This window comes from Agelaius phoeniceus, chromosome 1, assembly GCF_051311805.1.
Source record: "Agelaius phoeniceus isolate bAgePho1 chromosome 1, bAgePho1.hap1, whole genome shotgun sequence".
Lineage (NCBI taxonomy): Eukaryota > Metazoa > Chordata > Aves > Passeriformes > Icteridae > Agelaius > Agelaius phoeniceus.
The window spans coordinates 42,904,515-42,920,347 of record NC_135265.1 but is presented as its reverse complement, the minus strand read 5'-3'; the positions used below and the strand labels follow the sequence as shown (position 1 = coordinate 42,920,347).

General features: G+C 47.5%; 1 protein-coding gene across 1 annotated transcript in view; it reads left to right on the top strand.

Annotated features, from left to right (window-relative positions):
- Nucleotides 1-347: 347 nt before the first annotated feature.
- LOC143693603 (uncharacterized) overlaps nt 348-15,833 on the top strand; it is a 65,950-nt gene continuing 50,464 nt past the window's right edge. The window contains exons 1-4 of the mRNA XM_077176070.1: nt 348-356; nt 598-761; nt 1,188-1,953; nt 3,839-3,897. Of these exons, the coding sequence (XP_077032185.1) occupies nt 348-356; nt 598-761; nt 1,188-1,953; nt 3,839-3,897 (998 nt within the window). The remainder of the gene's footprint in view (nt 357-597; nt 762-1,187; nt 1,954-3,838; nt 3,898-15,833) is intronic.

The window sequence follows — 15,833 nt, the reverse complement described above, 5'->3', positions numbered from 1 at the left end:
ATACACATCAGTCTAGACATATTTCATGGCACCAAAAGGGCCCTGATCCCAAGAAGGATATAATCCTACACAGGAGTGGCAGCTCTGCACCAGTGCACTTCCCTCCAGGAGAACCACCTAAAAACGTGCCATTTGCAGGGAGGAGCCACATGACAATCAAACCCTGCAAAGACGGGGAGCACATAAAGCTCTACAGCTAACAGTGATTGCAGAGACATGGAAATTGCAGCAGAGGGGCTGGGGTGTGCCTGCCCAGGGCGGGGGGCTGCCCACCAGCCCTGCTGTGTCGTGCAGACAGGCAAGAGGAACCAGGGAAGTGGGGTGGGTACAGCTCTGCAACACGGGGAATGGAACAGGTAAATGCACAGCTGGGGCTTCACTCGGGACTTGTCCCCTGCCCCTCACATCAGTGGACCCCCAAAAAAACCTAGGACAAGATGTCAGCAGGGCAGGGGCATCTACTGCCTGGTCTGGCAAACAGGAGCAAACAGAGAGTTTGGATGGTTTGGTGATTAGGGGTTTTTTGGAGAGGGGAGTGCAGCTTGGGAGTCATGGGGTTTTTTCCTGCTTTACACACAAAATTTCCCCTGGAAGCAGAGGGCTGTGAACGTGTCTCTCAGCCCGCAGCTGCTTGCTGAGCCCTGCTATGCGCTTCAGTGCCTGCTGATGCAGGTGGGTGCTCCCAGAAGTTCGTCCCAGCTCTCGTTTGTCCGAAAGTCTCGTTTGACACAAAATCGGGATGCAGGCACAGCCACAGCAAGGTGAAATGTGCGGGTGTATTCTCCAGAGGGGTGGGGGTGGTGAGATGCCACACTGAAGAGCAGCAGCCCCGTTGCCCAGAAGAAGGGTCAGGAGCCTGAATTAAGTAACTCGGTGTTCCCAGGCACCAGATTTCAGAGGTGGGGAGCAGTGCCAGCCAAGCCTGCTGCTTCTCCAGCTCTCGGCGTGGGCAGCAGGCAGGAGACAAGGACCCTGGCAGGGCGGGTGTTCCCCCGCAGAAGGCTGCACCAAACACTCATCTTCAGAAGCGCAGGTTCACCAGCATCGCGCTGTAAAAGCGAGCTGTCAGCTCACCCTTACCGCAAGCTGACAGCCCCTTTCAACGAGAACGTGCAGCCTTCTCGATCCTGCTTTTTCAACAGAAAACCCCGGGGTCAGTGTGTTTAATGAAACTCATCCCACCATAGGCGTGGAGCGCAGGCACTGTCCCCAGGCCAGCAGAGCGCGCGGTGCGGGGACACAGGCGGCTCCTCCCGCCGTGCCCCCCCGCACAACCCTCTGCCCACTTCGGAGCGGCCTGGCCACGCTGGCTCCCGCTCCCCACGCTCTCCCGAGCCGCGGCTACCTTCGCCACCGGGGAGCTCACTGCGGCGGCGCTACCCAGCGGTCGGTACCGACCCCCGGGGGAGGCAGGGCAGGGCAGGGCCCCCGCGGGAGCGGCACCTCCGACGGTGCGGCCGGCCCATGCCGCGCACGGGGTTCCCGGCCGGCCGGGATGGGCGGGCGTGGGGAAGGGGTGCCGGGGACCCGGCGCTCCAGAACGGAGCCGCTCCCGATCCGCTGCCGCTCCCTTCCCGCGGCATTCCGGAGCCCCGCACGTCCCGCCCGTGGCACGGCACGGCGTGGCGCGGTGCTCCCGCCGCCGCCCCCCCGGCCGCCGCCCGGCGGGTCCCGCCCGGCTCCGCAGTGTCGGGGGCTGCCCCGTCACCTGATCGTCGCCGTCGCCGCGCGCGCGCGCTCACCGCACCGCCCCCCCGCACCGACCGTCCCCCCCTCCCCGCGAACGGGGGCGGGGGTGCCTGGTATATACGGCCCCGCCGCCCCCGCCCCTGCCTGCCTCCTGCAGTACGGGAGGCTGCGAGCCGCCGCCGCCGCCGCCGCCGCCGCCGCCGTGCCGCGCCGGGCCGGGCCCCGGCAGGTGGGCGAGCCGTGCCGAGCCGGGGCTGCTGCGGGGTGAGTGCGCGGGCGGCGGGCGCGGGGCTCCGGCCCCCCCATCCCATCCCATCCCCTCCCCTCCCCGTGGGGGGCGGGGGAGCGGCTCTGCTGCCGCCGCCGCCGCCGTGGGAAGGTGCCGGGGGCGGCGGCCGCGGGGGCTCGCCCGGGGCGTACCTGTTGCGGGGCTCGGGGGGCCGGGGGCGTGGGCGGCGGCGGGGGTGCGGACTTCGTGGGGGGCGGCGGTGCGGCCCCGCGGACCCCCGGCGGTCCGGCCGGCCGGGATGCGGAGCGGAGCGCTCGTCCCACCCGCCCCGGGGTCGCGGTGCCGGTGCGGGCGGATGCTCGGCCGGGGCCGGGCACCTGCACTACGGCAGCCCGGGGGCGCAGTCCTGGCTCGCCCCGGGCGCTTCCCGGAAAGTTTCTAGAACTCCTTAAGATGGGAAGTGGCATTAACAAAACCCCGATCCCGGGGCCGGGCTGCTGCCGCCCGGTGAGGATGCTCGCCTTGGCGAGCTGCCCTTCCCGCACCGCCTCGGCCAGCTGCGGTGCGGGGCGGTGCGGGGCGATGCGGAGCCTGCTGCGGGCGCGGCGCAGTCGGGGCTGTACGACTAGGGGTTGCAGGACACGCGTCCCTGAGAGCAGCTGCGGGGAAAAGGACACTGCTGTAGCTCGGTTGTCGGGGTGTGTGTTTCTGGTGTCAGTTGGGTTTTGGGTTTTGTCGGGTTTTTTTTAGTTAAAATTTCTCCAAACTTAGGGGGCATCACATTCTAGCCACTATGTACCCCATAAGGAGCAAGCAAAAGCACAATTCATTACTTTAAGGTTTCGTTGGGAAATACAGTATATGAAAAAGCCCTCTTCTGATTGCTGGTGTGTCGGGAAGACCAGGCGCTTTCCAGGGGCGCGCTTTTGCCAGGCAGATTTTAGGATGCAGGCACTGGGCTGGCATGCGCAGGAAGGTTCCAGAATAGCGGTGCCGCCTGTTCCCCGGGCAAGGGAGCACCCCAGAGCACCCACCTCTCCCTAGGGACTGCGCGAGGGGAATGAGCAATCAGGCTTCCGCACCGACACAGCACATCTCGCTGTCACCCGGGAGGGGGGATGCCAAGGTACAGCCTGAGCGCTGCGAGTTTGGGATGAGGAGAGCTCGGCTGCCCTCGTGCAGTCGTGGTTTGGTGGCCAGGCTGGAGCTCGGTGCAGTCATTAGCGGGGAGGCACCGGGAAACGCCTTTGCTGTGCTGCTTCTCCTGACGTGGTTTTGAGAAATCCAGGTTGCCACAACCTGGAAGAAGTCTAAAATAGTCATAGTGGGTGATGCTCCCTTTTAGCAATAATGGCTTTTAGCAAGCCCTCTCCCTCTGCAGTAGGGCACTAGCTCTCCTGGTAGCATATGCTGCAGGATGGGTTCTTTTTGCTTTTTAGCAAACTAGACCAATTACACAAAATCAGCTGAGAGGAGTGACCTACTTGGAGGGAGAAGAGGGAAAAAAGTGTTTAAGAAGGAGACCTTGATTTTAAATGTCACCTTGTGTGTCCTACCGCTTGTCCTAACCAAGCAGGGTCGTTACCTCTGAAGGTGTGAACTGCATGGCTCAAGGGCTTGCTGCCCCCCTATCCCACCCCACCCAACCCCCCCGGCCTCCTTTCTGCTTCAGCAGGAAAAAAATAGTTACTCATGAAGAGACATTTCAGGTGTTTCTTAAACATTCTTGCATTACAGCTGTAGCATCAAGAGGTTAAAATACCTAGAACGTTTCTCCTTACCCTGTCTCTCACACACCACGTTTAAAATTAGAACATCATTAGTAAAATCGTAGGTGGCTCTGGGGAAGAAGGGGATGTTTTATGGCTGAAAGTCACAAAGCCATCAAATAACATCTTCACAAATACCTGGGTCTTGCAGGTCTTCAACATGGCTGCCGCTGACACAGCTACCTTCCTGCACGCGGCTCCGTGCAACGTGTAAGTACAAGAGATCTTTCCATGAATTTTGTGTGTGTGTGTGTGTGTGTGTGTGTGTGTATTTTAGTAGATTAATGGTCTCTTCCCCCCGCTTTAAATAGGTGGGTTGATTGCGACAAACGGGGAACGTAGCATATTGCAGATGTTTTTGGTTCTGGGGCATCATGGGTAATGTCTGAAAGGCTCTGCTTTTCATACAAAAAAAAAAAAGTAACTAGGAAAGAATTTACCTGTGTTTCCAGTGCTTGCATTATCAGCACCGATCCCCTGTTAAAGAATGAGATGAATTTCAAATAATTTGTGACAATGTTATGGCCTTGCTTGAACCATTAAAATGTTGGAAGGTAGGTACCCCAAGGATTCCATTAGTACCACTCAACAGTCAAGGAACAGATGAAAACTGAAAAGCAAAAGTAAGGTATTGTAACGAATCCAACTTATTTAATGTGGAAATAGTCTTTTTAATATAAAAAGAATGAAAACTGTCTTACCAGCATGAAACATCGACATATTAAATGTGCCTTCAGAAGGGAACAGTTGCCTGTATTTCACCACAGGTTAAGTAATTGTGGGTTCATAGGACTCTGTCAAATACATCCTGAGGAATATTAGCTCAAGAAGTAAGGTTTCTTCACAATATGCCTGCATTTTACCTTGAAAAGAAGTCCACAATTCTGAAAACTCTTGCTGCTGCATATAGGCATGATGGCTGCCTGGCTATGTGAGAGCGGTTTTTAAAAGATGCTATAGAGAGGAAAAATAATGGGTGCTCATAAGATCAGCTTTAAAAATAGAAGGGAGGGAAGAATTGGGCCTTCTTGTGAAAACTGTGTCCTACCTTACTATTTCCCCTTCAATCCATCAAGCTAAGAGGTGCTCCATTTTGACTTAGATTAGCATAATATTGTTGTTGGCCACTGTTAGAGAGGCTTGTGTTTTAAAAGATAGATGAGGGGTTTAGTTAAATCAAGAGTACATAAACCTGGGAAAATGTTCTATTTCTTTAAATTGTTTTGAAAACAGAAATTGTTTTCTGTACTCTAGCGGTGTCTTCAATATTCTCTCACAGTGTGTTCTTGGTATTTCATGATAAGGTATGGCTGCCTCAAATCACATAAATAGGGGTTAAGTAAATGTAACATTCTTTCATGATAAACTTGTCATTTACTGTTCTTATGAATGGTTAAATTAATGTGTTTATTGAAAATCTCATAATTTCACAAGCATAAAGGTTTTAACATTCTTTTCACATACTGTGCGTTTGCGTAGTGTCAATATATATGCATGGTGCAAGGAGAGAAAAGAGTATTATTTATTTCATCTTATTGCACCCATTGCATTTGATATGCCATATGCAGATAGAGTGAGGTTGATGCAGGATGTGTGCGTGGAAAAATCCTCGTTCTTGAAATATATTTAGAATAAGAAATTGACCAATATAGGCTTGCCTGGTTTTGGGGAGGAGTGGGTGCTTTGAAGAAGGGTTGGGTTTTTTTCCTTCCGGTAATTAATTTTTAAAGAAGTGGTTTCCTAGTTTAAGAAACCAGCAAGGGAGGGAGAGATGCAAGACGTTATTACAAGGAAAGGTCAGTACTATCCTGTTCCTTCATTGTTTCATTCATGGGTTTGGTTTTTTGGTTTTTTTTTTCTCCTCGTGTCTGACCTGCCAAAAGATTATTTAGGAGGGGAGGGAAAGAACAGAGTGTGTTTATAAGGTAGACACATGTATCAGAGTGAATGCTTAATTAGGAAATTGTGATACAGCCCTACAGCCTAATGGAGAAGATGACAATTCTCAGCCAGCTGGGTGGGGCACAATGCAGTGCTAACTGTAAGCCTTTTGTCTAATAAAAATGCCTGAAACAAAGTGGTTGACTGGCAGTCAGCATCCCACTTGACCTTTTTAAAACCAGGAAAACAAAGTTAATGAATGTATCTTTCAGTCGCCACCCTGTATATCGGGATTTTTGTGCATTACTGGAGAGCCACGACTCTGGCAGCTTTGGTTCTTATCGCAGCATGGCTATTCAGAGTTTGAAAGATGATTTGTGAAATTGTGCCTGTTGAAATTACTAAAGCCTCGAGCGAAAGAAAGCCCTGTATACAGCTGCTAAACTACTTTGCCTGACTGGTTTTGAGGTTTCTTTTCTTGTCAGTGCAATGAACTAACTTCACCAGAGTTTCACAGGACTGCTGGAAAATACAAATCTTCCTGTTCCTAAGCTGTGCTTTAAGTCTCCTGTATTACTGAATAGTTGGAATTACTACATAATTACAGCAAACCCAGTGCATTATGTAAGTTAAATGTAGACATTGTTTAAAACTTTATTTTAATGAGGTAAGGCATTCCTAAATGCTCTTGCTGGAAAAATGATCTTGAGCTTTTTTTTTTAAATGCTGAAAATGCTGCATGACTATTAAAGAATTTGTAGCATTTCTCAAGCAGAATACTGACAAGACGCTGTTGTTTTTTAATGCTCTAGAATGTAAAATCAAGTCTAATAGTCCCAGATATGTGTAAGCAGCTATTTATGTGTTGCTAAATTTGAAACAGTATAAATTGTATAGCTTGTGCAAAACTCTGGTAAGCCTGCATCTATTGAAAATGGTGTAGAAGAGTCTGTTCTGATGCAGATCATCAGCGTGAGGGGAATTTTATATGGTTGTGAGATACCTTGGAAACAGAACTAATATTTGTCCTGGTTTGTTAGTACATTAAATGCTTAATTACTTCCTTTGAACACGATTGAGGAGGTTGATTTACAAATTAATACTTGTTTTTAATGCTAGGTGACAGTATCGCCACTGAAAAGCAGAATTCTCCGTGGTTTACACTTTCTGTAGAGACAAACAATTTAATTTGCATGTATCAAAAAGAAAATGGTGGCTTCTTCATCTCTCGGTGAAGACTGAATAGAAAACTGATGTGGTGATGTCTTAACACCGGGGCACTGTTTTGCAGAGAATAATGTATGCGCTGAACTGTCATCATAAAATTAGACAAACTTTTTAATGAGCAGTGAACGTTTTAAGATGCAGTTCCTTTCTGCTGCACTTAATGTCTGAATGTTATAACGGGTGTCTGCGTTAATAGAACACACTCAGGCTCATGTATTGTGTTATAGATAAAACAGGGAAGGCTGGAGAGGGGAAATGTAAGTGCTATCCAGGAACTGATTTTTCTTAGGCTTGCTGTAGAATATTCAATAAGATGAAAAAGTATAAATGGTAAATGGTACATATTTATCATCTGAGCATTATTGATCTAGATGAAAAGAAAACAAGTAAAAATCAGCATTTTAAACAGAACTTAAAAATGAATCTCTAAGACTTTGAAACCTGTAATCAATGTAAATTGGAGGGGAGGAGAAGGAAGGGATTGGGGGAACAGTTGCAGGCATTGAGCACATGTTCTACTTCTTCAGCTTTGTCAAGGAAATAGGTGTCGTGATGAAGAAGATAAAGCAACCACCTAAATTTACTGGATTTCAAATCAACTAGTAGCACTTGTGAATTTTGCGGGGTATTGCTGCAAATCAGCGTGTTGTGTCTGTGCTTTGTTGGAGCAGCAGACCTATTTGCAAAGCTGTTTGTCACTCTGTCGTTTTTATTATAATAAGGCTTATATGGAAATACTCCTGCAATGCATCTAAAGAAAAGACGAATGGCAGCATTTATGGGAGGTGGCAGATTATACCACGGTGCCTGCCTGCGTGGGGAGGAGGGCGTTGGTGGCATTTGTCCCAGCCCCCTTACTAAAGAGGGATTGACATCACTTTGTTTAATTGTGAGGCACGTTGCGCTGGACTAATGTAAAGATTAACACAATGGGCCCTTAACCTGGTTAAGGAGTCGGGGTCCTGCCCCAAGGTAAATAATGAATACGAGTTTGTTTGCCCAGTGGGTCTTACTGGGTGCAAAAATGGCTGGGAGTCTGCTCCTTTTTCTTTTTAACTGTTTATCTAGCATATAAATCAATTAAAATTAGGAGTGTTTTGGAAGAAGGTTGGCCTTTCTAAGCAAACCAAGAGACTGGGATTTTGTTGTTTTATTTCCACTGAAGGGTCTGATCCCATTTTAATACTTTTGAACTTTAAAAGCAAACCCATCTATTTCAAGATAAAGAAAAATAAATGGTGACCGCTTTAGCTGATATAAAGCCACAGCTGCCCTTGTGGACTCGTGCTGTTCATCCTCTCTACTGATTGTGGTCTTCTGTAATGCAGCAATATGATGTTAATTCTTGCAAATTTGGAATTTAATTTTTCTTGACGCATCAAAGAGACAAATCTGAGCAGGGAGGTAGAGATGAGGAAAAAATGTGGATTTTCTTTTTGTGAAAGGCTGCTTTCCCTGCTGAATAGATTTAATTTCTCTGTCTTACTTATGTGAAGGATGTAAGTCCTGAAGGAACATGCAGGCTTTATGTGCGGGAAGTTGCAAAGCTGGACTCAAGTTCCTTGGCATTCTGATGGGTCACACTTCCCCCTGTGGACCTCACCTGGGATGGATAGCTTTGGCTGAGTTTTTGGCTGTTCTTGGTTCTGCTGAAAACCTATGTTTGTCTTGGAGGCTGACAGATAAGAAATCATTAATTTTAAGGATTTACTAAAGTGTGAGCCTGAATTAGAATGCTTCTGAAAACAGATCTAGTCTAGATTTAGGCTACAACTGGGGGGAAAAAAAGATTGCAAATTATTATTTTGGTTAACTATCAAGGCAACGATGCCGCAGACAATTTTGGAGCACACTGCAGGAATATGGCTGCCTTCGTTTTTCTTGGCTGGGCTCACAGCAGTGAGCTCTGCCCCAGGTCATCGCTGCTGGCTCGTGGTCCCTCTAGCTCAGCTGAGGTGCACCTTGCACTCCTGGCATCCTCTGTTAGCACACGCTCCGTGCTCTCACTCACACTGCCGGCAGGCTGTGGACTTTCATCCTTGACTCATCAAGACCTCTTAAAGCAAATATTAGCAAGGCAGGGGCCAAAAGCACTGCAGGGGGAATATGCTATTGACTGCAGTTGAGCCGAGGTGTGCCCTGCTGGTGGCCACATCTTGACTCTGCATCCCCTTCCCCTGGCACAGCGTCCTCCCAGAGAGGAGGGTCTGCAAAAGGCACCAGGAAAGAGTCTCTTACCACCTGCCTTCCAACTCAGAGTTAGCCAGCTTATCAGAGCAGGGTAGTCTAGCCTAATGAAAGAAAAATCTAGCCCTCAGTGACTGATGCCACATGTGTCACTGGTGATCATCAGCCTCACTGTGCCAGAGCAGGTACCAGTCTTTGGCACTAGCTCTGCTTGCAAGACACCATTAAGGGCTTGCAGGTCCATTGGAAGGCAATGGAAATGCTTTTGGCATGCTGTGGTACATATGGTATTGGTAAAGATGCTGGTGGCTGTCCCTTTACATCTCTGCTCTTGGCTGATGTCCGGGTCCAAGGGAGCCAAGGAAAGACCAGACAGAAGACTGGACAAAACCCCACACTCCTAGTGTGGGTTGTGCCCTGCTTTCCCCAAATCCCAGTCTGGTATGTTACCGGTTCTGGGAGCTATTAAGGATGGGCACAGCCTGAGGAGCTTGGAGCTGGTTACTGGCAGGGAAAAGCTTGCTCCCAAAAGGGAGGATAGTGTTGCAGCTGATTTCAGAAGTATAACCTCTTCAGGTCTTCCAGTGGGTTTCCAGCTAGGCTGTAAAAGTTTTTTCTTTTCCTTCAGTGCTTCTTCCTTAAAAGTCAAAGGCACTGCCTGGTGTCTAATTCTAGGATTGAAGGCTGAATGTGCAGGGACTTAAGGTGGCTCAATATGTCACAGATGCCAAGCCTGACCATGGACGCACAGATAAGCTTCCCTCTAGCATTGCTTTTACAGCAAAGACTTGGGTGAGGTGGCAGAAATGATGTTTATCGACATCTTCCAAGCATGCTGTGAGGTCTAATATTTGTAAAGATGTTTGTGGTTCTTTGGGAAGAAGGGCAGTCTGCTTCTGGCTGGCGCTCCTGCTTCCTAACCCACTTTGGTTAGGAGTGAGGTGGGAAGCATGGTTTGAATCTCCACTCCTCCTACTCACCAGGGGCTCCTTCAGCAAACAGGGACAGATTTCCTGGATAAAGGGTTTGATCCCCAGAGTGCTTGAATGCATTATCCAGCTGGCTGTCAATATCAGAGCTGCTGCAGTGGGGAGTGTACAGGGTTGCGTGCAGTCTTCTTTTGGATAACAGAAGATGCTTTTTTCCTTGTTTTGTGTTTTAAGTGAAAACAAAGTCTGCTGGCAGAAGAAGACTCAGAAGCACAGTGTGCTCTGTAGCCTGCAAAGGGGGCTTTGACACTGCTTGGAGCTGAGCAGCCAGAGTGAGGATGGGATTTACTGCTGTGAGTGATGTGCTCTCTTTCCTCTGTGGTGTTCTCAGTGGGAAGGCTCCATATCTGCCTGTGACTTTTGCCCCTGGACAGCAGCACTTGGTGGATTATGGAGGCTGTCATTTATCATCACCGTCTCTGACTGTAAAAGACAGTCCACCGCTCCTGACAAAGTGATGGGAGGATTGGGTATGGTCAAGAAACAGCTTGCAGGGTTTTTAAATAAAAGGGATTTCAGAGGAGGTAAAGGAGGTTGGGAGAGAGGTAAAGACTCCCAAAGACCTACAGGAACAACTTTTCAACCTTGCACAGAGGGTTGAAATCTGCGTGAAGAATGGAAAGTGGAAAAAATAAGCGTGCCTAGCCACAACTGGAGATAGGGATTATTTAAGAAAATAAAGACCAGAAGAACTTGTATTCAGAAAGGTCAGAAGGATTAGGATTCCTTCAAGGGAAAGCCAGTGGGAGGTGAGTTCTCTGGGAGGGAAGATGCAGCATGAGAAAAGGGAACTGGTGTATCACCCAGATGCTGCAGGGGACTCATCAGGGGTTGTGGGTGCACCAAGTACAGGGAACCTGGGAGCATCTTCCTGCTGTCCATGTGCCAGGAGGCTGGTGTCCAGCTGGGCAACAAATAACCTGTTTGAGGGGTGCAGAGGTTGAATGGCAATGTAATCCACTTGTAATCCAAAAACTAACAAGTCCTGGTACTTGTTAGTAAAATTAAAATCTGGTGCTATTTTTCCTTTGGTCTCAGCAGGTACAACTACTATGCCAAAAAGTGGATAAACTGTCCAAGTTCAACATGAGCATCTCTAAGAAAGGTGCTGAGTATTCACATACCTGTTTATATTGAGAGCTGTGGTGCTCTGTAGTGCTTTTTTTATTTTAGGGCTTGTTATCTATTAATGCAGGGTCAGTACTCTGGAGGTCTCCTGGTTTTCCTTCAGACATGTTTTCAGTGACATAACAGTGACTGTGTAAAACCCATTTGCCTAAGTCCCAAGCAGGGATGATTAGTTTAAAAGATAATCCAACAGTGTTAGGAAAACAAGTTGAAGGTTCCACAAAAATTCAGCAGACACTTCCATCTGACTGCAAATGGGCACCAAGCAGGGTGCAGTGTGCTGTGCAGATGACTGCACCAGGAAAGTTCTGCTGCTGTCTGGTGGCTGTACTGCCCCAGAGATACAGGCAGGACCTCTGGTCACTGCTACCAGGTGGGGGGAGAGAAGCTGCTGATTTTGTGCCATTTGTGTCCACTGCGTGTCAAATCCTGGTGAGGCTCGAGGGAACAGTGTAGCAACTCACAGTGGAGCAAGCCTGTGGAATTAGGGTGAGTCCCTCCTCCCATACTCCCACACTGTGATGCCTTCATCAGCAAGGTGCCTTAAAAGCCACTAATCTGCTCTCTTGTGGAAAGTGGGGTTTTTCATGGCGACTGACAGATCCTGCCCAGTCCTATCAGTGTCACAGACTCTGCTGCCTGCCTGTATCTGTGGCCATCCCAGTCTTGGTGACCTCCCTTCATGGCTCATCCTGTTCCTCCCTGGCTGCCGCTGTGCCTGCAGCAGGTCTGGGTGCTGTCACAGGCTGGCATCCCCATGCAGCGGTGATGCAAATAACAGATGGTGCAAGAAGCTCCCGTCTTCAATGCGTCCCAGCAGAGGCACAGATGCAAGTTCAGGCTTCTCCTTAGGAGAAGGGATTTCTGGAAACACCTACCCCATTAGCAGCAATGGTGGAAGTAGCAGTAGAAAGCTTTAGTAGGTACCTCCACCCACACCCTATTTCAAAATAGTAACGAGAACATTCAGCAGTTGGCAGTCTAATATGTCCAGGGATATACAGATTGTGGTTTGTTGTTTTTTTTTTTTTAAAGCTGTCTTTGCTGGTTATTCAACAGTCATGTGATCAAAAGTTAAAAGGGTTTCATTTTTCTGCATCTCGAAGGTTCAAGTGGCAACAGTTTCTTTGATTCTGCGTCAAAGGGTTTTCTGTTTGACGCAGAATTCAGCCACAGCCCGGGAGCACCGCGGCTTCCCTTCAGTGGTGCGTGGCTGGTGGGTGATAACATATCAAATACCAAGGAACAGCTGAACAAAAGTTCTTTTTTAAACAAACAAAAAAAGCCCTGCACCAAACCTCACAGAGGTCATAGCATTGCTCATTAAGCTGTTTTGGACAACTGGGCTAGGATTGGGAAGCACACTGGATGCATGTGCTGTGTCAGGGAAACAGAAAAAAGTAAGTACTCCCTCTCTACTCCTGCTTGCAAAGATAATCCAGGCTAAATCATATCATTCCTTAACTCCACCTGCCCTGAAACTTGGTGAAAGCCACCATTCCTGCTGCTTTTATTAAGTCAGAAGGTGTTACTTTGATGCCTCAGGAGATGCAGAGGGACAGGGCTGCATTGTTGACTCTAAAGATGCTTAGGACCTACCCGCTCACATGGAGCCACCAAAACCACAGCCAAGTTGTTGCTGCACCTCATGGTTGGTGGGGACAGTGTTAGAAGCTGTGGTGTTTGATTGCCTCCAGACTTTTTGGAAGAGATAATTGAGGTGATGCAGGAGATTTTTTCAGACAGGCAGGAAAAGCCTTTGAGGGTACCAGTTTTTGCATTGTCTGCATCTCGCTTTATATTGCTTGGTCATTTTGTAAATAGATCCAGTCAGGAATATGCCTGTTTATACAAATCTGCAAAAAACATGATAGGTTTTTGTGTGTTGTGTAGCCAGCCTACAAGGGATTTTGTTCTTGCATCTGATTCTGGAGACACCAGTGTGTGTGATTTGCAGTGCTAATGGGGATGTAGGCAAAAAATGAAAGGCAGAAGGGTCTTTGTGCGGAGCAGCAGACCAACCAGACCAGGAGGAGCTCAACCTTGCAAACTGCCAGCTATTAGAGGATTTGAAGAGGTGTGATAGGGAGCACATGATTTGGCAAAAAAGCTATTAGGGGTTAATGCCACCCAGAGCATTTCAACCTCACAGGCAGGTTCCTGAGGCTGGTGGGTAGGGGGGCCAGGCAAGAGGTTTCAAGGGGTTTCCCTCTTGTTGTACCATTAGGTTTTGGGGTTTTTTGGTTGGTTGGTTGGTTGGTTGGTTGTGGGTTTTTTAAATTTTTCTGCCTTCAAATGCTCTGGAGGCTATGCCCTATCTCTCCTATGACTGGGTAAGCAGGGTGAGGCCCCTCATCTGCCAGCAGCATCCCAAGCAGGGCAAGGGGAGCCAGGTTGTGGGATGCTGAGGCATCCCAGCTCAGGGACTCCCCACACTGTGGGGAATGCAGCAGCACCCGCAATCCTCCTTGGTCCCTTAAAAGTAAACCCACAGGGGATTCAAAAAATGGTGAAACCCAGGGTAGTAATTCTAGAGAATGGCTATTATTTTATTATTGGGAAGAAATCGTCACTATGTGTGGGAAGGAAAAAGGAAAATGTGAGAAAGAGTGTATTCTGTAAGGACGCAGGGTGTGGCTCAAGCATCAGTAACAAATGCTGGAAGAAAAAATGCTCTTTGTTCTGCAGTCAGGTGGGTTGACAACTATTCTCACCCATCCCTGGCATGCATAACACCCAATGCAATTAAAAGATCGAGGAAGGCTTGACGTGCTGAAACTGCTGCAAGTGCAGCAAGCAGAGAGATTCAGCCCGGAATCTGCTTCTTTTTTTGCTTTCCGAACAGTTAAGTTCTGAAGGTTGTCGCTATCAAAATCAGTGTGTTTGTTTCATACTGCTGCATTGTTTCAATGCCCACATTTTGTGTGTTTAATGCTTCAAATGGTACGTTAAAGCTCTCTAGCACTAAAATTTGTACTGGCCTACATGTGACTAGAATTGGACCAAAGTGTGCATGACAGTGTATTAAAAAAGTGTACATCCATATACGCGTGCGGTACAGCAAATTGACTTGTAATGACAGTCTTGCTAATTGGAAAATAATTTCAAAGCTATTCCTTTTAAACTACCCTTGTTTGTCTCGAAGGTTTAACACTTTTTATTTTCCATTTATTTAACTAAAAAGAAAAATTACATTCACAGTTGCTTTTAGATTGCTACAGGCTAAAACAGTACCTTGAGCTTAAAAAAAACCCTACTATTCGGGTTTTTTATGCTTTGTTCATTCTACTGTGGGTTGGTTTGATTCAGTAACTAAAATGCTGCTGTCTTTTCTCCCCCTAAGCATCAGAACTAAAACTTGGTCTCATTGCAGTTGCTGGCAAGAAGTGAAAATCTTGTGCAAGTGAAATACTGTATGAACTTGTTCATACACAGGCAAGTGGGACTAACTGTGTAAAGCAATAAAAAGAAGATGTGACGAATATACATCTTCTCTCTTTCAATTTTAAATAAATTCTTCTAAGTTTGGGGTCAGGAATTTGGGCGGTTACTTATTTTCTGTGTCTTTATAAATATATATATATATATTTATATATTTATATATTCTAAAAATGTCTTATTTCTTTTTCTGGGAGGATGAGAAATCTACTTGCAGATTTACATCTTGTGACATTTCCTTACAACTGCACGCTGGCATATGTACTGCTAGAGGCCAGCCCATCATTTCTTGGTAAAAAGAACCTTTCAGCTCGGTTACCTCCTGTAGAGAGCTAATTTTCCAGCAGTCAGGCTTGATCTGGATAAATAATTAGAGAGCGCGAGAGAGAGATGAAGATGATCACATCAGCGCTGTCTGTAATTCAGTTAATACAGGCAGACCCTGTGATTTTGTGTCTGCAGCGTACTTGCGTGGTCTCAAAAGCCACAGAGGCGAGCAGGCAACAAAGCCAATCGGTTACATTTGTCTTGGAAGAATTAGCGGCACTTTTCATTCATTTGTGGGAAGCCAGCAAACAGCTGCAGCATGCATCTGCAGCACAAGAAGGTGATGCTTGACACGTTCGCTCTCTCCAGCCTGCCCCCGCATACGCGAAAAATTTCATCGTGCAATTAATGCTTGGGGTATTTCCATCCTTAAGGATGGCTTTTGCTTTTCCTCTGCGGTTTGAGACGTTGAGGTGGGTTTTTTTATTTGAGTTCAAATAGGTATCTTGTGTAGCGGAGTAAAAGCCGTCTTGGGGAAGCCTACTGTTTTGGCATTTCTGGATTTTTAGTTTTTTGGTTTTCCTTTTTTTTTTTTTAAGCTCAAAATTATCTGACAGCAATGCTAAAGTGCAGAGATGTGTGCCCGGCTCTCTGAGAAGCAGTAGCATTTCACATGACTCTTAACACCAGTGGAAGAGATCCAGTTAAAGCAAACTGCATTCTCGTGCAGTCTTTGAGGGTATGTTTGTTATTGATGTGCATTTGTTCCTCCCGCGTGCAGTGCTATAAAAGGGTTAAAAATACATCTTTGGTTCACTTTATTCCCAGTGGTAGCTCCATTGCATTTATACATGAATCAGATTAAAATAGGTCAATATCTTTTGTGGAAGGTCTTTTGACACTTTGGTGCATGACTGCAGTACACCTACCTTGAGGATGAATGGACCCGGAGGAAATCCAGGCATTAACAAAACACAGCCTAGGGATACTTTAGGATCACATTCCTTTATTCATCAACTAAATCAAAGG